This window comes from Epargyreus clarus, unplaced genomic scaffold (genome assembly GCF_041222505.1).
Source record: "Epargyreus clarus isolate Ecla_fem2 unplaced genomic scaffold, WU_Ecla_fem_2.2 ptg000003l, whole genome shotgun sequence".
NCBI classification, from domain to species: Eukaryota; Metazoa; Arthropoda; class Insecta; order Lepidoptera; family Hesperiidae; genus Epargyreus; species Epargyreus clarus.
In genome coordinates, this window is record NW_027332211.1 from 6,075,291 (window position 1) to 6,097,874 (window position 22,584).

Here is a 22,584-nt window from a genome sequence, read left to right on the forward strand (position 1 = left end):
TTATCCTTTGTACAAGAAATGAGTTACATAGATACCTGAAGATAAGTAACTTTGAGGAAAATATTTTAAAATTCCAAGAGAATTCAATTAAAATCGTCTGTATGACTATTACCGAGATTGTGTACTTTAAGAAGGTATATATTTCATTATTATAATTTAAAATATTATATTTATACAGAATTAGTTTTCCCTGCGTATCTTTAAAAGTTGAGATATTAATTTCTTAAATACAGAAGGAAGATATATGGTTTTGGTTAGGTATGTAAAAATATATTTGAACAGGATTATTTAAGCTCAAATATATGGAAAGTCTTCTGGATTTATTTGGAGAAATGGTCACCCTACCCATAAATCAGGGTGTAGGGCGGGGGTCCCGGCGGGGAGCGGTATTGTTTCTAGATTTGCAACTGATTGATAGCGGTCTGCGCTCCGGACCTGCTGCATTGTTAATAATAACATCCTACGCGTTAACACGTATCTAACACAGTATTGTGTACAAGGGTGTAAGGGTGAACTTTCGGATTTTATACTTCGAACTACATAATTAAATATTGCAAATAATAAACATACCTGATATATTAAAACAAAACGTTAAATTAACATAGAATGTAATAATTAATAGGAAATATCTGTTTGTTAATAACTTTATAATAATACTTAATACGTATTTATTTTTTTCTCGAAAATAGTTCAACGTCTCGCAGTACGAAATTCAACCACGTCATTTTAATATCCATCAGCTTTTTCATCAGAATTATTTTTTTACAATTTAGTCAATTGTTGGTCGTTGTTTGGCGACTGTAAAAATGATGATCATGAGTAGTTTTATGGCTACTTAATTTTAAGTTAAAATATAAACACTACAGATAGGGCGGACGGACGGACGGATGTCGTTGGCTTAGACTAAGATTCCTTTATGTACCGAACCCAAAAAATCCTGTTCAAAATTTAATCGATATTCGAACGGAACCTTTCAAGCAAGAATACCAAGTTTATTAAACATCAGACCGACATAACTTATTGACCCTTTTGTTCGTTGAACATAAATAAAAACTTTATTTATTCGAAAAATAAACCAAGGACTTTATTCGTGTGCAACGTACAATGCTTTATTTTAAAGTAGCGGCAGTAACCCTAAAGCCGGTCGGCAGTGTTTGCGTAAGCTGTTAAAAAAGCGCCCGCCCTCGCATCGGGGGCGCCCAATTAGGGCGGCGACGCTGCTGATTGGGCGTAATCGCGTTAGTATCGAGGACAAACAGTGCCGTGCAGCGTCTTGGCAAACAAACGATACAAACTTGCACATACGTCGACTTGCCGAGGACGGAATATTTTATTTACTTGTAATACTGAAAGAGTTCAGTAATGATAGTATGTAGTCTCTCTGTCTATAGGTAGTAGTGGACTCTAGAATTGAAGTCACTGTCATACTAAAATGTTTTGTTACGTTTTGCTACTTGTTTGTCCTAATTATTAAAATTAACTTATTTTTTTATTTATTTATTAATTAAATCGTATTCACTAACATTACATATTCATTAACATCACATTCAACAAAGATTATACCTGAAAAAATGCAAAGAATCCAGCATCCAGACCCTTTCCCTCGGCTTAGGCCCTAGGGCTTTATCCACCCCGAGAAACAATAAATTCACGATGGAAATTGGCATCTATCGAATTATTGAGTGATAGCGAATTACTGATTTTCCTTATTACTTGTTTCCGAAGCAAAAAGTGAGACTAGAGTAACTATTGGAACTACGACAAAACTGATACTCATGTCAGGGCCGGATTTAGAGGTCTAGAGGCCTTGAGGCAACAAAGGAGTGGAGGCCCCCTGGCCCCAAATTATTTTCCGAATAAAATGAACAATTTTTTTCAGTTGAGTTTTTCAATAAATATTTTATTGTGAAACGCAGGTAGATTCTTATAGTATTCATGTTTGTACAAAGTACTGTAAAGGTAAACAGCGAAAAAAATATCAAAAGAAAAGATTATTTTTTTACTAGTGTTTACTAGTCGGAATTAAAAAAAAATCCAACGTCTCTATTGTGGGGGCCCCTATTTTGTGGAGGCCCCGGGGCTGCCGCCCCGGTTGCTCTCCCTTAAATCCGGCCGTGACTCATGTATCTTGACATACGCGCTCAATTGTGGGTAAGTAAGTTTGTGATATAGGTACTCACGTCACTTAACTTTAGATATGATATAATATAATTCCGTGTGTAGTTACGACATTCTTCCAAAGATAGTTATGAAATATAATCCCTTCCTAATGTACCTTCGCCATCGGTAGGTACCTTATTAAATAAACGAGATAACACGTGGAGTTTTCATAAGGTGATTTCATGGAAATCTACGGGCCTTATGAATCCCACGACAATCGTGTATATTGAATTAGAATACCTAGAAAATGAGACACCGAGCGACTTATTTTACAAGGAGTCACTGTGGGCTTAACTTGCCCATAATTATCTGTACTTTTTTTCTCCCACATATTATAGTATTTATCATTATTTCCTTACCGAGAACACGATCAATCGAATCAAGAGCTTTACAAATCAGTCTCGATCTTCGTAAATTACAATGACAAATCCTAAGCGACCGATAGTGGCATACCTGGTTGCATACATGTTTGGGTGGACGATCGAGCTATCGAATTTACGATCGATTGATCAGGGAATCGATTGAAAGCTCATACTAAAGGTACAGTGAGGTGCCACTGCTACCACAGACATATATAAGGCCTATAACTGTCGCACTTAACGTGAACTATTCCGTATTTAACCTGAGAGCACAAGGGACCCGTGTCCAGGGTCGCGGACATAACATCCCAGAAAAGCCAATGTATTTGCTGATCATTTACTGATCCCAGGTATTCCGGAATGAAAAGGAGTTCCTACGATTTCTTAGAAGGGTGTGAATGCCGGCTGCTAGTTGAGTTAAGAAGAAGTAAGAAGTTACAACTGGGATACTGCACAACTGCTTTCCTTTTTGTAGGTATTTTTGTATAAAAATAGATGAAGTTAGATAATATTATCAGTTAGACCACATAATTGTTCTGAGAGTTAGACTTAGACTGAATCTGAATAGTCAAAGCAGTAAAGATAAAAAATAAGTTGTAAAAAGTAAACCGAGGCTGGTTTCTTATTAAAATTCAGTCACATTTCATTCTGAGAAAGACGATATCACATTATTTGAAAATAGGCGATTAACCACTGCTCTTTGTATCGAAAGGTGTGTTCAGTGAAAACTTTTCACCTCGACAACCGGTCAAAACCTACAAGTTCATATAAAATCATTTTCAAATAAACAATTTCAAAGAAACAAAAAAAATGTAAATATAAAACGCTCCGTGGCTATTCAATGTCCTTAATACAGTATTTTATTCCCATTAAGTTGATATTAAATACCTCTGATTTAAATACACTGATTGAACAGCAGTTTCGATAGTGCGTACACTGAACGCACTCAGGAAGTACTCATGACGTTTACAAACGTGACAAGATGACACTTTATGACATTGACATGTTAGTTGATTTATGATCGAGATGAGCTTGATTTTATTTAGCGGAATATTTTAAAATTATGGCAAAGGGAGTTCATAATAGTAATTTTAAACCGAATAGTTAATCCAATATATGACTTTAGTATGAATATGTGAAGTGAATATTACGTAGTTCTATGTCTATAGTGTTAGTATGTCACAGGTGCCTTTCTGTTGTTATAATCGCCAAATAATTGACTTAAACAAAGTGTTACCGATGCACGCTGAAGGTGAACCCGAAGGTTTGGCTACAAGACTTTAACCGTTGACAAGTATGTCAATGAATTATGCGTTCGGATTTTCCCTCTTCCTCCTTGTCTTAGTAGGTCTCAACATATATTTCTTTTACACCCTAAATACTAAAGCCATCAAACCCTCCACGTTCAATGTACCCAGTCTTAAACTAGACCTCACTACTAGTGTTTTTAAGGACATATATGAATATCTCAACTATTTACCGAGTCAGTACAGAGTGAAAAATCAAAAATTTATACCAATACAGAAGAACCTTTTAAGTTCATTTCATACAAATAGTACTACTGATTCGAAGAGAATTTGGGAAGAGGCTGAAACTGTAAGTATTAATTACATTTTGTTGTTATTCTCTTTATCTTTATTTATTTTTTGTTATAACTATTATTAAATTAAATATTGAAATTTACTACAGTGCTATATACAATTTTTATTATATTATTAACAGTGTTAATTTAATTTTCAGTGGTCAAGTGAAGAGTCTCTATTCCCTCATAAGAATGGCGCTTCTGGACAAATCCTACGTGCAATACAATCCTCACAGATAGCACTCGTGGACAATGCCCCTAAAGGAACACAGTTAAAATTGTTATTGGTCTTAGAGGTAACTTAACCAATTTATTAGTTATCATAGATCTTATATGATTTATTAATTTATTATCATGACGATTTTACAAATTGAATGAATCTAAATCCATACCAAGTTAAAGTTAATAAAATCTTTTATAAAGTATTAAATATATTTATGAAACATTGTGTGTATTCCTAGACTCAAATCTCCTTAATTTTCTTCAAGGTGTATGAGTAAGGGGAAAGCCCTCAAAATACTATTTTTGAAATTTAAAATAAGGAATAGGTACTTTCTATCAGACCATTTAAAACTTAAATGCTTTCATTTTATTAATTTCAGACTAAAAACTGATTAACTAGTAAAAAAAGATAGTCCTTAAGCATAATGCACTTTTTTCATGTTTTTAAAATTACGTTTGATTAGATTAGATACAATACAAGTTGATTAGTGAAAGATAGCAATATTTTTACAATAAGCAAAACATGACAAAGACATAAACAATTAATGACTCTGAAATATAAACTCATAAGTTAATATTATGAATATATTTATGTCGAGAAAAATAACACAAACTGAAAATATATTTACATCATAATAAATATATATGCACATCAAAATTATTTAAAACCAAAGGACAAAACTTTTCTCATCTTTTTATCATGCCATACCATATTTTGATATTACAGGGCAATAAAAAATTATACTTCAAACCTAAAAGGTACCAATTGGAGCATGTGATCAATGGTAACATCTATGCTGGCTTTGACCGACACAATTCAGAGGTGTTTGCGTACTATTTGGCCATGGTGCTCAATTATAAGTGGATACCACCCTCTACTATCCGACGAATTCACATTGACAAAGATATCATTCCCTCTGCAACGCTTGGTTTAAGAAAAACTATGATTAAGAATGGTAATGTATTCGTACTGCACAAACACGTAGTCGTACTGCACTCGGAAAACAGAGCTATGAGTACTTAGCTTCCTTAATTTACATTAGACTAAATAAAATATTAAAAATTCATCCACTCACGTATTGGGAATGCGAGAAAAAAATTAGTAACTACTTATTAAATCGAACATATGAAGAGACTGAAGCACTTCTAAAAAACTAATACACTAGCATTTATTAAACTTAAACACACACACACACACACACACACACACACACAAACACTCGCATACACAATCCATTCCACAATTTACCCTATTTAACTTATAACTTATATCAATGTACGATTATAATGTATATATTTACAAAACAGCTTACTTTGCATATATTATTATAAATATTCAGAATGTACATACATATGAAATAAGAAAATTAATGTGTATTGAACATATCATTACTGTGTTACCCGGGATGGGCGTAAACACCTGCGACACAGTTTCTTACTATTGCAGATGTTTACGAATTACTGTATTTTTTGTAACGTGTTTTTGTTCAATAAAATCTTTAAATCTTAAATCTTAAAAAAAAAAATTATGGCATAATATATAGTTATTATCTATGTGTAAAAAACTATTTTATAGATTATGGCCTGTAATTTTCTTATATAGCTTGCATTTACAGTTTTTTAATAAGAGTGTAAATTCTATTATGTGCATGATTTGGGATTCAATAGACGAACACATTAGAAAATATTGTTGCATGTATAATTGTTTCAATTTAATCCAACACAAAAATATTCTATATATTTTTTTTCAGAAAGTGGATCATTATGTATATACGGGAAATGTCTTTATTGTAAAATGAATGAAACTATCTGCCCTGACAAAAATGGAGAGATTGAAGGTGCAGCAATTTTATATTTAAATAAACAGTTTCGGACCCACAAATCTCCCTGGAGGAGATCATATACACATAAGAAAATGGAATGGGAAATAGACAATGATTTTTGTAAGTAAGTACCATAGCACAGTAATAATGGAAATATTTGCATAACAAAATATGTGTACAGGGGCCGTTCAAGTATTACGTAACGCAATTTTTGAAGATTTTTGACCCCCCCTCCCCCCTTGTAACGCACCGTAACGTTTTTCTATACCCCCCACTCCCCCTCTCTAAACGTTACGTAACACTCAAGTGTCAATTTTTACCCTAAACTCGCTAAAAAGTTATGTTATAGTTTTTATCCTTGGGCGTCTTCAGCCGAACTAGGTGTCCTGAGTATTCTAAGTTAGTTTAAGCATAGTCAAAGCATATATACTGCTATACTGTACTATACTTAGTCTAACTCAGAATACTCAGGACTTATTTCGGCTGAACCCACTCATTCAAGGGATTCCCCGTAAAACGTAAATGAAAAGGGTTGCCAATTTAGGAGTTTGATTCTCTATTTTTTTATTAAAAAATGTTACGTAACGTGTAATAAGAAAGACCCCCTCCCGCCCCTGTAACGCATCGTAACGTTTTACAAGACCCCCCCTCCCCCCCCCAAATTGCGTTACGTAATACTTGAACGCCCCCACATCCAAAAACAATTATATTGCATTAATAGTTGAAAGGTTGAAAGGATAACTAAAAGAAGAAAATATGTTAATCAAGATATCTAAATTTTATTTCTAAGGATGGCACACATTATATTTACTTAAATTGTTTATTTTTCAGAAAAGTCAGTGGTTCCCTAAGTACAAAGAGGTTACTTAATTTAATAGATGTCGCCATATTCGATTTCCTCATTCAAAATGGGGATCGCCATCGTTATGAAGTGTATAAAGATCAAATAGTATTACTTGATAATGGTAAAGGTTTAGGAAATCCCTTGGTGGACGAATTGGACATTTTAGCTCCTCTCTACCAATGTTGTATGTAAGTATATTTACAATATTTTTTTATACTTTATAAACTGTATTGTAAACTTGGGGTAACAAGAAATTTGGTTGCGGCAACAAATCCCTTAAAAGCTTAATAATAAAAATAATGTATATAATCTAATCATATCCTGGCCTTTTTCAGTGTGTCTTCATCAACTTGGCAAAATTTAGAATTGCTGTCAGGTGGTAGTTTAAGTGAAACAATAAAATTATTATCAGCATTCCAAGGAAGTAAGTTAGCTACAGAAGATCATTACAAAGCTGTGGAGCGCAGGTTAATGAAAATATATGCTACAGTGCAGTATTGTATTGGTAAATATGGAAGTGCTAAAGTTTTTAAAAATGGAGAATATTAATATTTTGCCTAAAAATAAATTGTTTCGTATTTAAAATTCTTTTTTTATTTACAGGTAGTCTAAGATACAGACCTTTCAGTAAAGCTTATTAGATTGTAAAATTTACAACAAAATATAAAACTCACTAACCTAATGTTTGAAAATCGCATAGATGCAAAAATTTGTATAAAACTCGACTACCCCCCTTAAAGTAAAGCTCAGCCAATTAGAAGTAGTCTCGTGCTACAGTGTTGCAATAAGTAGTATTACTACTAGAATTTACTTATATTTTACTTTTATTCAATGAGATACATAACGTAAGCTCAGCTCACGCTTGCCTACATTTTTTTTATATTTAATCTACACTTTGTACCATAAACAAACCTAGTTTAATATAACATTCAATAGGGATATTGCCGTTTTAACGATAACGATAAAAACATCTTAAACTATTCCAATCATCCATACATTTTTATCAGTATGTACAGTGTTGCAAATTACCGAAAGTGACCATGGAACTATTATCAAAATCTTATTGTAAAGATAAAATAGATATGAATATATTTCGTCCCGCTTGCATCAGCGAGATTGATATCAATCGATAATGTGATTTATGATAGTTACGTGTATTAAGATTAGATTAGATTAGATTTTTTTTCTAGATGTTTAACAAGAATTCAAGTTTTTAGTAATCACAAACTATATATTTTTTGTACATTTAGTGCGTCAGCTATAAGCATCGAACTATTGTACTATTGTAGTATTTGTGCTCTCATATCAATATAGATAACTGTAGTTTATCCTGTGGTTATATCGGTATCAAAAACGTAGCTTTTCTCAGAGTTTCATAAGCTTGAGAATGATTTTAGTCTTGCCTCTGATAATTTGATTTTGAAAGTTTGTCAATTTTTTAGTTTTATAATAATGGTTGGCTTTCTCGTATACTGATACGATATGATATACAAAATATAAATTAAAACAGTTTTAATATTTTATTCATAGTATATCGGACATGCCTATCAAATGTCAATGTCATCGGATGATCGAAGTCAGGTGTTTTGTTTACACGTCAAAGTATATAAAATATTTGAAATATTTCTGGATTAATTCTGTGGAAAAAGACATATTATTATAATGCATAAATCTTTGAAAGATACTTTTTTATACTTTGCTTATGGTAGCAATTTACTGAAAAGAAGAATACACATAAATAATCCGTCTGCAGAATTTATAGGGATAGGAAAACTCGACGTAAGTAAGACAAACATATTATCATCATGAACAATAATGCAAATAATGATTTCATTTTTTGAAATTGCCTATTTTGATTCACATATTTTAAATTATATAAGTATCACGTTGAATAGCCGAATGCTTTTGAATTTCCATTATCAGTTGTCTACAGAAGTCTAATTTTCTTAACTAATTTTAAGGATCATCAACTAGACTTTATTAAATATTCGGATCACTGGAGGGGTTCATCAGCAACAATAGTACCGACAAAAGACTTCCATGTGTGGGGAGCTATATGGAGACTACATAATAATGACATGCCAGCTTTGGACAGGTAATTCTGGTATTCTTTTAGTATTTTCTTGGGGAACGCCCATGACTATTCTCATTCATTTGACTTATTGTAGTCAATGTACTATAAAGTTGCAATTGCACAAATACTATATTTATTTAGCCTAATTGATTTACTTATATTATACTATTATTACAGGCAAGAAGGAGTTGACACCAACTGGTACTTTCCTAAAAATGTCAATATTTTCACTGCTGATGGAGAAAAGGTAGAGTGTCGCACATATCAACAAACTGTGAACCCAGAAGTGAGGAAACCTGCTGAGCAAATACCTCCAGAGCGAAGACCTTCTATTACATATTTAAATTGCATATTGCAAGGTGCTATTGAATGTAATTTACCCAAGGAATATATTAATGAATTAAAGAAAATTCCACATAATGGACAGGAAGCATCCCCTAAAATGATAGCTAAATTAAATATGTAAATTGTTAATAAAATACAAAGGAATAACTTAAAAATATCTATTACTAATTCTTTTATGTATTTCCAGTACAATATGATGATATAAAATTTGTTATATGGATATTTGAATAAATATTTGGACATGTTATTTTTCTTTTATTTAAGTCAGATCATTAATGCATATTATTCTGTCAAAATATGTATGTCAGTTATAATTTTTTCAAATCACTATTAGGGGAAATTAAGTAATGTTATGGCTTCAAAATGATTAAATCAGAAATAAAGAAACCAAACACTTTTCTGTATTTTGCATATGGCAGTAACTTGTGGTCATTCAGGATTCACATAAATAATCCATCTGCCGAATTTATTTCAATTGCACGCTTGGATGTAAGTTTGAAGAAGTACAATATACATTATATATATATATATTATTATGATAGTATATTAGTAGCAGAAACTTACAAGTTTTATATAACATTGGTAGCTTGTAGGTTTTTAGTTTTAGTTAATGATAATTCAATTTATTTTTAAGAATTATAGATTAGATTTCTGGAGATATTCAAAATTTTGGGGAGGTCCAACTGCAACTCTTGTGGCAACAGCCAATTCTCATGTATGGGGTGTGATATGGCGCCTAAATTCAGAAAATATGGCAGACCTTGATGAGTAAGTACTTGGAGATGAAATATGTAATAAATATTTTACCACTTATAATACATCAGTTCACATTAATTTTATTTGTATATTTTTTGTGTATTATCAGGCAAGAAGGTGTACATAATAAAATATATTATGAAACATATCTTAAAGTTTTCACACCTTATATGGGGGCTTTCACTTGTAGAGTTTATGTACAAAAGATTAACCCTCTACCTAGAGGTGACAATGATCCGATTCCCGTGGAACAATGGCCATCATGGACTTATAAAGAAGTAATAATTATTGGAGCACTTGAACATGAATTTCCTGAATACTATATACAATTGTTAGAGAAGATAAAGCATAATGAAGAAAAGGGCTGCTTTAAAATGTTCTGCCTGTTAAGACGTTTCTCCAGGGATAAACCATGTGAATGTAGAGTACCTGGTCGAATACCACGTAAACCTCTGAAGTTAAATTTAAGATTAAAACGAATGAAGCGAAAGAAAATGCATCCTTGAGGTTATTGAAAAGTAATATAATAATAAAACTTTTTAAAATTTCGCCATGTAGTGTTTCTAGTAAATTAAATGAAAAGTCTTACTGAATCCTTCAAAATTTTGTTTTTTTCATTGAAACTTAATTTGAAGTATAAAAAAGAAACAATATATTAGTAAAAAGTTACCCTGTACATGCTTGTACATAAATTAATCTTATGCCTGTATTTGGCCAGACAGACATTTAGTCCTTTTTACAATAAGTTTCTGATCTTACTCAATTTGTTCCTCGGTTGAGGCTGCGAAGAAATTAATTACATTTAGCTAATAATACTACCCCAGCAATTAATCCTATGGTTCTAAATATTGTGATTAAATTTTTAACAAAAACTCAATTTATGTATATTGAAAAGAGCCTTTTTATTGAGGCATCAGATGGTGAAATTAAACAGAAGGAACCCGTAATAAAGTAATATCGAGAAAAATATAAAAAAGTGTATTTGCAATAAAATCATTAAAGAATGGTGTCAGATAATAAAACATCTTGATTTGATTTGAAGGTTAGTAAAAAAATATTTTAATTTTCATAACTTTTTATTAATATAAATATTAAAATTATAAGGTACTTCTCATTAAATTAAATATAAAAATTATACACTATCTCAATTGTTTGGTGAAATTGTATCTAAATTGAGCATATAGCACAACGCTACCCCGACACTATATACATAAACACTCACTCAAATCACACGAGGAACACATCATTTGGAAATTATTTAATCAGTCAATAAATTTATGGATAATAATATATGTAATTACTATAAATAAAATAAAAACTGCCTTACTAGGTGAAAATCACAATAAAATGTAAATACTGATGTAATTAAGAGCATTAGTCAATCCCGCAGGAAACGCTGTGTGAGGCAACGTTGTGCGAGACTTCGCCCGAGCACTCCACGCCCCACTTTACCTCATCCTGAGATCGCAAATGCGAAAGCTTCGTCATAAATTGTTTGAGGTGATCTGTTGTTACGTCAAAATGGAGCAGGCGGGTGTGTGGCCGTGGAATGCTTCGGCTCATTCGTCGGCAGAGGAACTGTGAGCGCGCGTTGCACTCACGCAAGCCGCATTACGGCTTTTTATCGGGAGTCTCCAATAAAAGTCGCACTTTTTCTTCAAAAATAACTTTGAACGTTGCAAGCGCATTATTATGGACATAAAAAATCAGATTTTTTTAAAAATATTTTTCATAATTATGTTTGCTAAAATATAGTTCTAAGCTGCTCATAAGAATCATCCATTTTCGTAACTTGAGCTAAAGGCACTATGTAAACGTTAAAATCAAAATAAATGTTTAAGTTTGTGGAAAAACAAATTCCTCTGTAAATAGAAGACTAACGTAACGTGCCTTTAGCCCGTACAATAAATGTAACATTCATTTATATCGCTACTGTGATCTTTCGCGTTTTAAAAACTTATATTGTTTTCATTGTGAGAGGAAACGCTGCGCTGCGCTAAGAAAATTAAATGTATTATGAAATCATTCAAAAATATTCTAAATTCTAATGAAACACTGATACATATAAATCATTTTACATTTAGACAAAGAAATATTAGTAGTAGTAAGGGAAAAAGAACTTTGTACCATTTATCAAAATTAAAACCAATAATTTGTATAAAAGTATTCCAAATTTGTAATTGTCATGTTCCTCATACAATCAACAATCCTGCATTCCACTGAAGGCTGGATTTCTGAAGGCACTCGTTTATACCCTAAAACCACAAAATCGTAAAAGTTATTATTACCACATTGGATGCCGGTTGTTATTATCGGGTTATCCAATGGCCAGGATTGTTGTATATTGGAGTCTAACTTTGGTTGTAGTTATATAATAATTATAAGTATAGAATTTGTTAATCGTAATACATGTAATATGTTGCTAGCGTATATTTTACATAAATGTTGAGACAACTATAAAATTGATTACAGTTAAATTCTTCTTAATATAAAATACCATACGTCCACACCAAGAATGAACATAAATTTTGGTTAATTTTATTCGCTGTATACAGCAACATTTCATAAATCCGGGACATTTTAAAAAATATTTATCCCTACAGGTGGAAATATTATAAGCAGAGTCTTATAAGTTGAACTTTCACGTCATGACCTTTTTTGCTGCGGACAATGTGATACAAAGCATCGGCGAAAAAGGGTGTTCGTCATTTAATATTTGAATATCAATGTTTATTGTAGTGTCGTACAAAAATTATTATGAAGTTATGATTTTACTAACAAAAATTTAAAGACTGAACTCCATTATTTATTATTCTTATTTAAATTATGCCTGCCAAAATAAATCACTGTAAACAAATACACACCCTTTTTCACCGACAGCGCATAAATTAAATGCTATGAAAATTGTGGCTAAAAGTACAACCGAAACCCAATTTGTAAAAATACTTTTTAATCCTGTAAAAAATGCTACATTTTCATTAATTTATAACTACTAACTTCTTCGATCACACTAACTTGTAAAAATACATGACGCAGAAGATGTATAATGATATTAAAACAACCTGCAAATTATATTGCAGTGCTTGTTAGGTTTATAACCTTATTATTGAAATACTAATAATAACAATGGCTTATTATTTTACTTAAGTATTTTGCTATTTCCATTACAAATGTTAATTAAATACGATACATAGAATATTTCAGTGATTTGTTCACTGGCGTTAAGCCATGCAATATTTTAATCTAAACATCGGCTATCGATTAGGTATTTTATACTAGATAATAAAATATATCATTACAAGACTATGTAACAACGGCGGATAATTCTATTGCATTGTAATTGATTCGGAACACATCGTTTACAGTAATTGTTTATGAGTGAATGGGCTAGCCTAAATAATAACACTTCCCGATAATATTAACCATTACACGCCAATATAGAGGAATAGAAAGGAAATACATAAAAGACAAATCTAAATAATAGATTTTTGCAGTGTTTTCTTTGGTGGCAAAATCTAATGTTTGAAACTGCTTTGACATAAGTTAAATGATATTGAACATAACACATAGAGTTGAACTGAAAACATGAGTATTATAAACAAATCCATAAAAATGAACAGAGATATACTGATTGTGGCTTCATTAAATAAACAACACAATTTATAATTATATTAAATAACGTATTACTTAGGAACAAAATTAAAAATTGTAAGAAAAACATTGTTGAATAGTTATGAATAATATGGCGTAATATGGTATATGTAAATTTGTTTTACATTATTACAGTACTTTAGTGGTATGTACTCAGAGATTCTTTGTTAAGTCTAAATATAAGCTTATATACTTACGGTTATATATATATAATAAAATGTAAGAAGAAGCGTAAAAATAGCTGCCCACGTAATATTTACTTGGCTTGCATATTTCTTAATAATTTCGACGATCCTCGTAACAATCAGTATATCTCCGTCATTAGTAGACACTAAACACAATAGGTCAAAAGAAAAAAAAAAAATGTCTAATTGCAATTTAAACGGTGTGTTTAAATGCAATTCCATTGACAAATTGAATATTAGTCTAAAACATGCTGTGTCTGACATAGGAGCTTGCCGGTAAGTAATTAATAAAAATAATTTGTACACGATCTTATAATAATGATTCTATACACGTTTTACATCTTACATGGTAAACTTAACAAATAATAGGCTGCGTCATAAATGACATCGATACAACTATGTTGCTGAGGTAAACTATATAGGATTCACGTCCGGTCTGACGACTCGATATAGTTCCAGCACAGTATTACTGAATCAATATTTGCTCATGCGAAAACGAACGGTCGGACGACGGGGTTCGACGCATCGACACGTCAAATTTCAACAAAACTATATATAACATTTTATACAAAACGTCGCCTCTGCAGGGAGCACACTCGGTGTGCAATAAATTAGTACAATAAATGCAGAGAATATTCAAGAATTTTCCTTACAGTTAAATAAGTATATCGATCGATCGACAATCGACGGCCGACATCCGTCCGTCGGTCGCGAGCGACACTCGCCCGCCGGGGACTCGTCCGACTCGCGATATGTGGGATCGAGCCAACGCAATACGTATCACTATATATACAACAAGCGGCGCGGGCCTCCTCCGTCCGCCGGCTCGGGGGACCTTCGACCGGCCGAAGGTCGCCCGACCGCGCCCGGGAACGCGCGACGGCGAACGTTACGTACAAAATAAATAAAAAAACGCGGTGAACAATTCACTAGCTACGCTTAAAACTAGGATTCGAAGAGCCTCGGCGCGGCGCGCGTCGGCCTGAGGTAGATATCGTACGGGCGGCGGCGGGGCGCCAGCTGGGGCCCGATGGAGGTACCGAGCTGCACAACTACGCCTGCTACCCTTCACGGTCACCTCGCTAGTCACGAGCGGGGCCGGAGCGGGGGGCGCGGGCCGCCACGGTCGGAAGGCGAATTTACCGTCCTTCGTGCACCGTATCCTTAGCACGACTTTTTACATTTTTTCCAAACTGATCGTTTTTGTATTCGTTTACGTATTTCCCATGTACTTCCAATCAGTTTTGATACAGTTCGCTCGGGGCACCGATCGGAAATGTATGGGCAAATACGTAAACGAAAACAAAAACAGTCTATTTTGTAAAAACGTAAAAACTCATACTAAGGGTACCGTGTCGGTCAGTTCCCAGCGGGGTGCCGCCGCGTGGGTGCGCTAGCAGCGCGTGGAGGCGGCGCGCTCGCGCAGCACGCCGTTGGGCGGCCCCTTGCGCGCGGCGGGCGGCGCGGCGGGCTGCAGCGGCTCGGCGGCCGCGTCGTCGTCGCGCGAGCGCAGCGACGGCAGCTCGCGCACCCACGACGCCAGCCGCCCCGAGATGCCGAACAGGTTGGAGCCCGACCCGGTCGCCACGGCGCCCACGTTCGCCTCCTGCAGCTCCTGCTCCTCGTCTGCGAATGAAACGTGACCCTATTGTAATATTTGCATCGCTAGCTGTCAATTTTTATCCACTAAATATACAAGAATGGGTAAATATATATTTTACATTGAGCCATAACAAACGATAATTGAATTTAGAGCCTCCGAAACGTAAAATTCCTTTTGTTAGCACAGTAATATTTTTGTTTAATTTATTTTATGCATTACATTATACAAAATGTCTAGCTTTTTTAATTTATACAATGCATATTTTACCTATACAATATTTATTTCCATTTATTTCTTATTAACTTACTGGTTTAAAACTTGACTTACTACATATAACGTAGCCATTAATAGAAACATATTTTCCTAAAAAAATATATTTTATTCAAAAAATCTACAAGCTAAAATTAAATTATTAATTTTATTATAATGTCTTTACCAAAAATGAGTTTCTGTTTGTATCGTTACACATTAGTTTTTAAATAAAAAATAAATTTTAATAAAGAATTATCAAAGCAATAAAGCGAACCGATTATTATTATAATTAGCGTATTCTAGAAACCAAGCATCTAGAACGTAAATATAGTTTGCTTATACCAAATCATTGTTACATAGCCACTGAAACCGCAAGTCAATTTACATTTATAGCGAGTTTGAAATACGTAGCTACAACCTAAATAAAGATTATATATGTATGGAAATAAAAGTGCTATCAACGAACCACTACACTACATGGTTTTTGGTCACTCAGGAAATGATAACAAAAGTGCTTTGTAGTATGTAATTACAACATGCATATAGTACCGTTACTTACGGTTACGAGAGCGGCGTCTGCTCGCAGACGTCTTTTGGGGCACGAGCGTGCAAACAAACAAGAGTCTCCATTACAAACAATACAAGTCCAAGTGAGTGGCGACATTGCCGTTATCATTTGCTGAAATGCACCAAAAACATGTAGTCTACTGAATGTGCTGCCCGCCTAGTAATATGATTTAAGAATAAACCTATTTTTAAATAATATCCATAAATTCAAATGTGATAATATTTTTTGAATACTAACATTTCTTTTAAGTGTAAAATAACATGATTTTTTACTATGAAATACATAGATTCTGAATGACTATTCCTTACATAGGCTCATACATTTTTAAAGTTTATTTTATTTTGATTTAAAATATAGAAATTTCACTTGCATATTTCGGCTAAATACAGCTGTTACAATATGAGAAATTAACCAGCATATCGATAAAATAACAACATTGTCGATTTTTAGTAGTAGTAGTAGTATTTTCTTTGAAATAAAGAGTTGTGTATAAACCTATTATTTATGTAAAACTTTATATTTATTACTGCTGAATTATACGCAATTTAGGTAATTTATCAATCAATTGACCTAAATATTTCAAAATTGTAGTAGTAGTGACACTTAAGACCAATAAAAAATATAAATATGATAAAGATTACAGTTTTGCAACATTTAGTTGCAATTCGCTTGCTACTGGCTGTATGAATATCGAATGAACATTTGACCAAAGTGCTCAGCCTGATTACAAGCACTGACACGTTCGTTACACGGTACCGTAAAGTTTGTTTCACATGTAGAGACAGCCCTAGGGCAGTGGGAGCGCCGACTTAGAAGGGCGCTGGGACCTAGCGAACGCCACCATGACATGTCGCACCACCTACAATTTTGCTGAGGACTGCCGTTATTCACATGTCATATTGCAGCGTAAATATTAACTATTAAATACTGACCGAGAGCGGACCGCTGCAGCGCGTACATCTCCTGTCCCTGCGGCGAGTGGAAGAAGGAGCGGTGTCGGAAGTGGGGCATGGCGGAGGGCGCGAGGTCGGCCACGAGGCGCAGGAAGGACGGGCGCGCGGCGGCGCGGTGCGCCCAGCACGCGCGCATCAGCTCGTACAGCCGGTCCGGGCAGTGCTCCGGCCGCTCCATCACGCCGCCCTCCACCACGTACCGCACCACCTGCTCGTTCGACAGGCCCTGCGCACGGACACACATACGTAAATATTTATTATACAGAGGCCCGAATGCAACATTCAGCCGTGCAGAAAAAGAAATCACACGATATGCAATCTCTTAACATAACGCTGTTCTTATTCTCTTTATTCGGGTAACCGTTATGCAGCATTAAACGATCAACATTTTCAAGAAACGGATTACATAATAGGATGAAAACTCTAATTCAAAATATAAAAATAGTCGATGAGATCGCGAATATTTTTATGTCATAGATAAAATAATTAATTAATGTTGTAAACTATCTACATAACATACCTGGTACGGCTGCATAGCAAGTGTCGCCATCTCCCATAATACCACACCGTAACTCCATATATCACTATTACTGGAAAAAACCTGCAAAACGAGATAAAATTAAATCCCACATTCATTGCATTTAATATTAAGTATAAGAAATACTAAACAAAAGTGTTAAACTCACCCCATCCTTTAAGCTTTCGGGGCTCATCCATCGCACGGGCAGTAGGCCCTTCGTGCCTTTCCTATAGTAATCAGTCTCATAAATGTCTCTGGTCATGCCGAAGTCGCCCACCTTGACGGTGAGGTCGCCGGCCACCATACAGTTGCGCGCCGCTAAGTCGCGGTGCACGAATTTTTTGGCCGACAAGTAGGCCATGCCGTCGGCTATTTCTATAGCCATCTAAAAATAATAGAATAAAAATATTTTAGATATACAGGGTGAATTTTTAAAACGGGCCTTCAGGGCCAAATCCCAGAATTTGATCCTTATAAGCAACACTATCAGATAGTGGAATAATATAGAGGGTGCATTTTTTTTTCAAAATGAACTCGTTCGATTCCCGGCTAGGGAAAAAGTTTTTTTAAAAAAGTAATGATGCAGTTTTAGTTTTTATCAAAATCGGCCTCGTAACTCCTTTCAGCATTTTTCGCTAATCCTTATAGTTTCCGATTTGGCCCTGAAGGCCCGTTTTAAAAATTCACCCTGTATAACATAAAAATAAATAAATTAATACTTATTGACATTCGATTACTGACTTTCAATAAAAACTATCAATTAAACATAAGCACTAAATGTTTTAGTAAAATCAATTTTCTAAATTACGTAATAAGCATAATATTATTATATAAATATATAAGCATAATATTATTATATTGTTATTAAAGTTTTACAAATAAACAAAATTTCAGCTGAGTCTTGGTCAAATTGTCAAATTGGAAATAGACCACGAAACTATAGACTACGGATTTATATGCGATAACAATTTCAAAATAGCTACGCCTTTACGTCACTTTACTATTTTCACCATGTTAATATCATAGTACTACTATCATCTACGTTCTGTAAAAAAGCTTCTATTTATAACGGTTCAAGAGTTACACGTCCTGCGACACAGGGTCACCGTACACTTAGTAACACGGTCTCTTTATCCCTTGGATATTGATCCCTAAAAACAACACACAAATCGCACCTGCAGTATATTCTGCAGCGTGGGCGGCTCCGGCGGCGGCCCGTCCCGCTTGGGGACGGAGCTCTCCGCGTCGGGGCGGTGCGAGCGCAGGTACGTCTTGAGGTCGCCGAACTCCATCAGCTCCATCACCACGAGCGTGGGCTGGCCGCGCGACACCACGCCCAGCAGCCGCACCACGTGGAACGTGTCGAACGCCTTCATCACCGACGCCTCGTTCAGGAACTCGATGCGCTCCCTGTACACACACACACACACACATTCACATATATTGTAATGTTAAGCAAATATTATATTATGAACCGTGCTTCTTAAATTACGTATTTTGCAACAGCTATAATATAAGAAATGTTGCATAATATTAAATTTAAAGTAAATATAAAACATTTTAATGCATAAAGTGCTGATAAAGGTATCCTCACTGATCCACCCAGCCAAGCATTTTTGCGAACATTTTTTTACATTGAATTTTGAAGTTTTAAGTACGTGCTAAATCAATTAGGAAATCAATTTACCTGTCAGTGGCATGTTCATTGACAGTTTTCACAGCGCACCGAGTTTCCGGTTTACCTTTTGCAATGTTCTTTGCAATGCCTTCATACACCTGTAAACAAAATTTTAAATCTTAGTAAAACGGAAGTTTTCATTTAAGTTATTCGGCTAATAATATTTTTAAAATATTTATTTAGTTGATAGGAAAATCATCAGATAACAATAGTCATATATATAATTACCTTTCATATACGTGCAAAATTTATTATTTGATTCTACTTTAAAATAACAGTAAATTCTAATTTGCTAAAATTACCTCTTAAGTTTAATGCTGCAATAATATAATTGAAACTCCTTATTACATAATTACAATTTATTTTTGATGACTCTAGTGTCTAATATCTAATACTAAATATAAAATGGACAAACCATGCCAAACGATCCTTGTCCGAGCTCCCGTATGAACTCGATGTTGGCGCGCGGCACCTCCCACTCGTCGGGCACGTACACAGTGGACACGTACTCGGGGTTGACGCTCGCGAACAGCTTGTTGGAGTCGTGGTGCGGGAGCAGTGCTCGGCGGGCGTACCAGCCGGCCGCGGCCGCCGCGCCCAGCAGCAGCGCGCAGCCGCCGACCACGCCCCACACCCACGCGTAGCCGCCCGCGCCGCGCTCCTAAACACCACATACACATGTAACTACTATTGACGAACGACCATTCAGCAGATGTCAGATTTTCAAGAAACACAAAAATCGTGTATAGGGCTCGAACACAAAACTGCGATGCGACGCGATGCGAATTCGCAACGCAGAAAATTGCGATGCGAATTGCTGCGATGCGATATCGTGCGGCGTAGCGTCTCTCAGGGTGACCAACAACAACAACCACTGTGCGATGCGAATCAATTCGCAAGTTCTTGCGATGAGTCGAGGGAGCTCGCAGATTTTTGCGATGCGACGTCGCATCGCAGTTTTGTGTACGAACCCATAGTCCGCGCCAAACTTCAAGTCCGCTCTGAAGTTAATGTGCGTATGTGTCAGTCAGAGAGCCAATGCAGTCGAACACAACTACAATCATATACTCCGTAGCAACGTAACGGCACATTAACACAGCATGTACCCAGGGGCGAGAGCGGGCATCGAAGGGTGCCTGGGGGGATCTCTCTCGCTGTCTTCCCGCTTATGTCTACAATTTGCTATTGCGACGCGATTCGTTTCTATATTCGGAGCGGACTAGCAGTTTGCCGCGGACTATTCGCACGTCAAAAGTTATAGTTCATTGACGTAATTAATTCAACATGTATGTATCACTTATATGTGTACACTTAATTGGTACTGAAATAAACGGCAAGACACAAGACGACAGAAATCTTATCAAAAAATAAACTTTTACCAAACTTGAATTTAATTATATTTACTAAACAAGCTTACAGTGACGTTATTTGTGGAAGTATACAAAACGCCCAAGAAAGCTATTATTATAAACAAAGTCTACGGATATCAAACTTTTGTAAGGGCATAATTCTTCGCTGTATTATTTTATAATATTTTTGTAAACACTACAGTGAAACCTTATTTTCTTCTCAGACATTCAACCGAGTCTAGCTATAGATAATAAATATAGTCATACACACCGGTATGAGCACGTAGAGCTCCGCGGAGACGTTCCCGGCGCCGCTGAGCGTGACGGGCGTGACGCGCACGCTGTAGTTGCCGGGCGCCAGGTTGCGCAGCAGGTACGCGCGACCCTTCGCCTCGTAGTCGTCCGCCGATATGCAACTCTGCAGCCCTATGTCCTGAGGATAGAAATTCAATATTGTAGGGATGTCACAAATAGACGTTTGTAAACGGCCTTCCGAGGGATATCACAAGGCGCAGTTGTTCATAAAGGCCCCTCCATGTAATTATAGAGTATAGAGCGAGCCTTTCATAACTTATAACATTTCACAACAAAGCAAGTTTTAAATAGTTCTAACATTCAAGGTGTAACTGACTATTACCAATACAAATAAATGATCTATTTGAAAGTTGTAATTTTAAACTAACTCATTTTTAGTAACAAAAAATTAGTTCCAAATTTATTAAAACAAAATTGTAAAATTAAACTTAAATATAAATCACATTTGAAACTTGTTAAAAAACTGCAATGACAGTATAAGAAAAAAAAGTGTGTGTGTGTCAGCTACGACGCACGATTGGAGTTTACTCCTTACGAATGATAATTATGATATATATCGAATAGAAAAAAGGGTAGGTAAATGAACGCATCTGCTAAAATGATAAGAGAAACAAACATATATCTGTAATTATTCGGATTATTTATATTACTTCAATAATGCGTATTACATAAAGTATGTTACAAAATAATATAAAATAGCGCCATCTAGTGGCAAGTTTTATAAATTGTAAGTTTGCAAGTTTATCAATCTATGTATTTTGGTTCCAAATATTATAATGGTAACTTAATATAATTGTTTATATTAAAGTAAATTTTAATATAATATAATTATTTATATTTAAAACAATGCTAAACGTTTTATAACTTAAAACTTAATAATTATAATTTCTTTGCCATCTATAAAATATCCTTGTTGCAATTTACGGATGAAATTTATATGAGACTCAATAAACATGTTATTATATGTAATTTGGATTGTTTCTGAATGTTTTATAATTCTAGAATTCATTTAAAACGTATTGCTAATTTTATATAACTTATTTTGAACATAATTCATTAGCAATAATTCTGTAATAAATATTAAATAATACTGTTTTGATTTTGCCCGTTTATCGTTGATAGATGGTGCTGATCAATAATGCATCCATTTTTATAAGTTAAATTAATATATCAGTAACTTACAAAAGCCTCTTTATGTTAAAAACTTATTATGCTAATATTATATCTTATTCAATTGCTTACTGATTTTATATGTTACTCTTCTTTAAAAACGTTCATAAAAGATTGTTAATCACATTATGGCGCCAATGTTCATATTTTTCACAGTGTTTATAAATGATCAAAC

The 22,584-nt window shown here is 34.5% G+C and overlaps 4 protein-coding genes across 9 annotated transcripts in view; 3 read left to right on the forward strand and 1 right to left on the reverse strand.

Moving 5' to 3' along the window:
* The first annotated feature begins 3,510 nt into the window (after positions 1-3,510).
* On the forward strand, positions 3,511-7,575 carry LOC140751384 (glycosaminoglycan xylosylkinase homolog). The gene is made up of 6 exons (XM_073085292.1): positions 3,511-4,115; positions 4,260-4,397; positions 5,051-5,279; positions 6,075-6,270; positions 6,978-7,178; positions 7,326-7,575. Exons 1-6 carry the CDS (start codon positions 3,816-3,818, stop codon positions 7,537-7,539), a joined length of 1,278 nt encoding a protein of 425 aa, XP_072941393.1. The 5' UTR covers positions 3,511-3,815; the 3' UTR covers positions 7,540-7,575.
* Positions 7,576-8,526: 951 nt separating this feature from the next.
* LOC140751400 (gamma-glutamylcyclotransferase-like) lies at positions 8,527-9,656 on the forward strand. Its single transcript, XM_073085315.1, has 3 exons — positions 8,527-8,769; positions 8,952-9,085; positions 9,242-9,656. Exons 1-3 carry the CDS (start codon positions 8,653-8,655, stop codon positions 9,528-9,530), a joined length of 540 nt encoding a protein of 179 aa, XP_072941416.1. The 5' UTR covers positions 8,527-8,652; the 3' UTR covers positions 9,531-9,656.
* A 33-nt stretch (positions 9,657-9,689) lies between these two features.
* Positions 9,690-10,885, forward strand: LOC140751393 (gamma-glutamylcyclotransferase-like). Its single transcript, XM_073085306.1, has 3 exons — positions 9,690-9,898; positions 10,044-10,177; positions 10,275-10,885. Exons 1-3 carry the CDS (start codon positions 9,773-9,775, stop codon positions 10,669-10,671), a joined length of 657 nt encoding a protein of 218 aa, XP_072941407.1. The 5' UTR covers positions 9,690-9,772; the 3' UTR covers positions 10,672-10,885.
* A 310-nt stretch (positions 10,886-11,195) lies between these two features.
* Positions 11,196-22,584, reverse strand: part of InR (insulin receptor) — an 86,031-nt gene continuing 74,642 nt past the window's right edge. For 5 of the 6 annotated variants that reach the window (XM_073085261.1, XM_073085268.1, XM_073085256.1 and 2 more), the window contains 8 exons: positions 21,196-21,357; positions 19,991-20,236; positions 19,585-19,673; positions 19,073-19,307; positions 18,064-18,282; positions 17,898-17,978; positions 17,357-17,603; positions 11,196-15,627 (listed from right to left, as the gene is read on the reverse strand). In XM_073085261.1, coding sequence (XP_072941362.1) covers positions 15,395-15,627; positions 17,357-17,603; positions 17,898-17,978; positions 18,064-18,282; positions 19,073-19,307; positions 19,585-19,673; positions 19,991-20,236; positions 21,196-21,357 — 1,512 coding nt within the window. In that variant the 3' untranslated portion in view covers positions 11,196-15,394. Of the gene's footprint in view, positions 15,628-17,356; positions 17,604-17,897; positions 17,979-18,061; positions 18,283-19,072; positions 19,308-19,584; positions 19,674-19,990; positions 20,237-21,195; positions 21,358-22,584 lie in introns of those variants that run through there. The other variant, XR_012103309.1, reaches the window with a different exon arrangement.

Coding starts and splice junctions, on each gene's coding strand:
- LOC140751393 (XM_073085306.1), top strand. CDS start 9,773: ATGATTAAATCAGAAATAAAGAAACCAAACACTTTTCTGTATTTTGCA. Junction 9,899..10,043: donor TTTCAATTGCACGCTTGGAT/GTAAGTTTGAAG, acceptor TTTATTTTTAAG/AATTATAGATTAGATTTCTG. Junction 10,178..10,274: donor AATATGGCAGACCTTGATGA/GTAAGTACTTGG, acceptor GTGTATTATCAG/GCAAGAAGGTGTACATAATA.
- LOC140751384 (XM_073085292.1), top strand. CDS start 3,816: ATGTCAATGAATTATGCGTTCGGATTTTCCCTCTTCCTCCTTGTCTTA. Junction 4,116..4,259: donor TTTGGGAAGAGGCTGAAACT/GTAAGTATTAAT, acceptor TTTAATTTTCAG/TGGTCAAGTGAAGAGTCTCT. Junction 6,271..6,977: donor ATAGACAATGATTTTTGTAA/GTAAGTACCATA, acceptor TTTATTTTTCAG/AAAAGTCAGTGGTTCCCTAA.
- LOC140751400 (XM_073085315.1), top strand. CDS start 8,653: ATGCATAAATCTTTGAAAGATACTTTTTTATACTTTGCTTATGGTAGC. Junction 8,770..8,951: donor TAGGGATAGGAAAACTCGAC/GTAAGTAAGACA, acceptor ACTAATTTTAAG/GATCATCAACTAGACTTTAT. Junction 9,086..9,241: donor GACATGCCAGCTTTGGACAG/GTAATTCTGGTA, acceptor CTATTATTACAG/GCAAGAAGGAGTTGACACCA.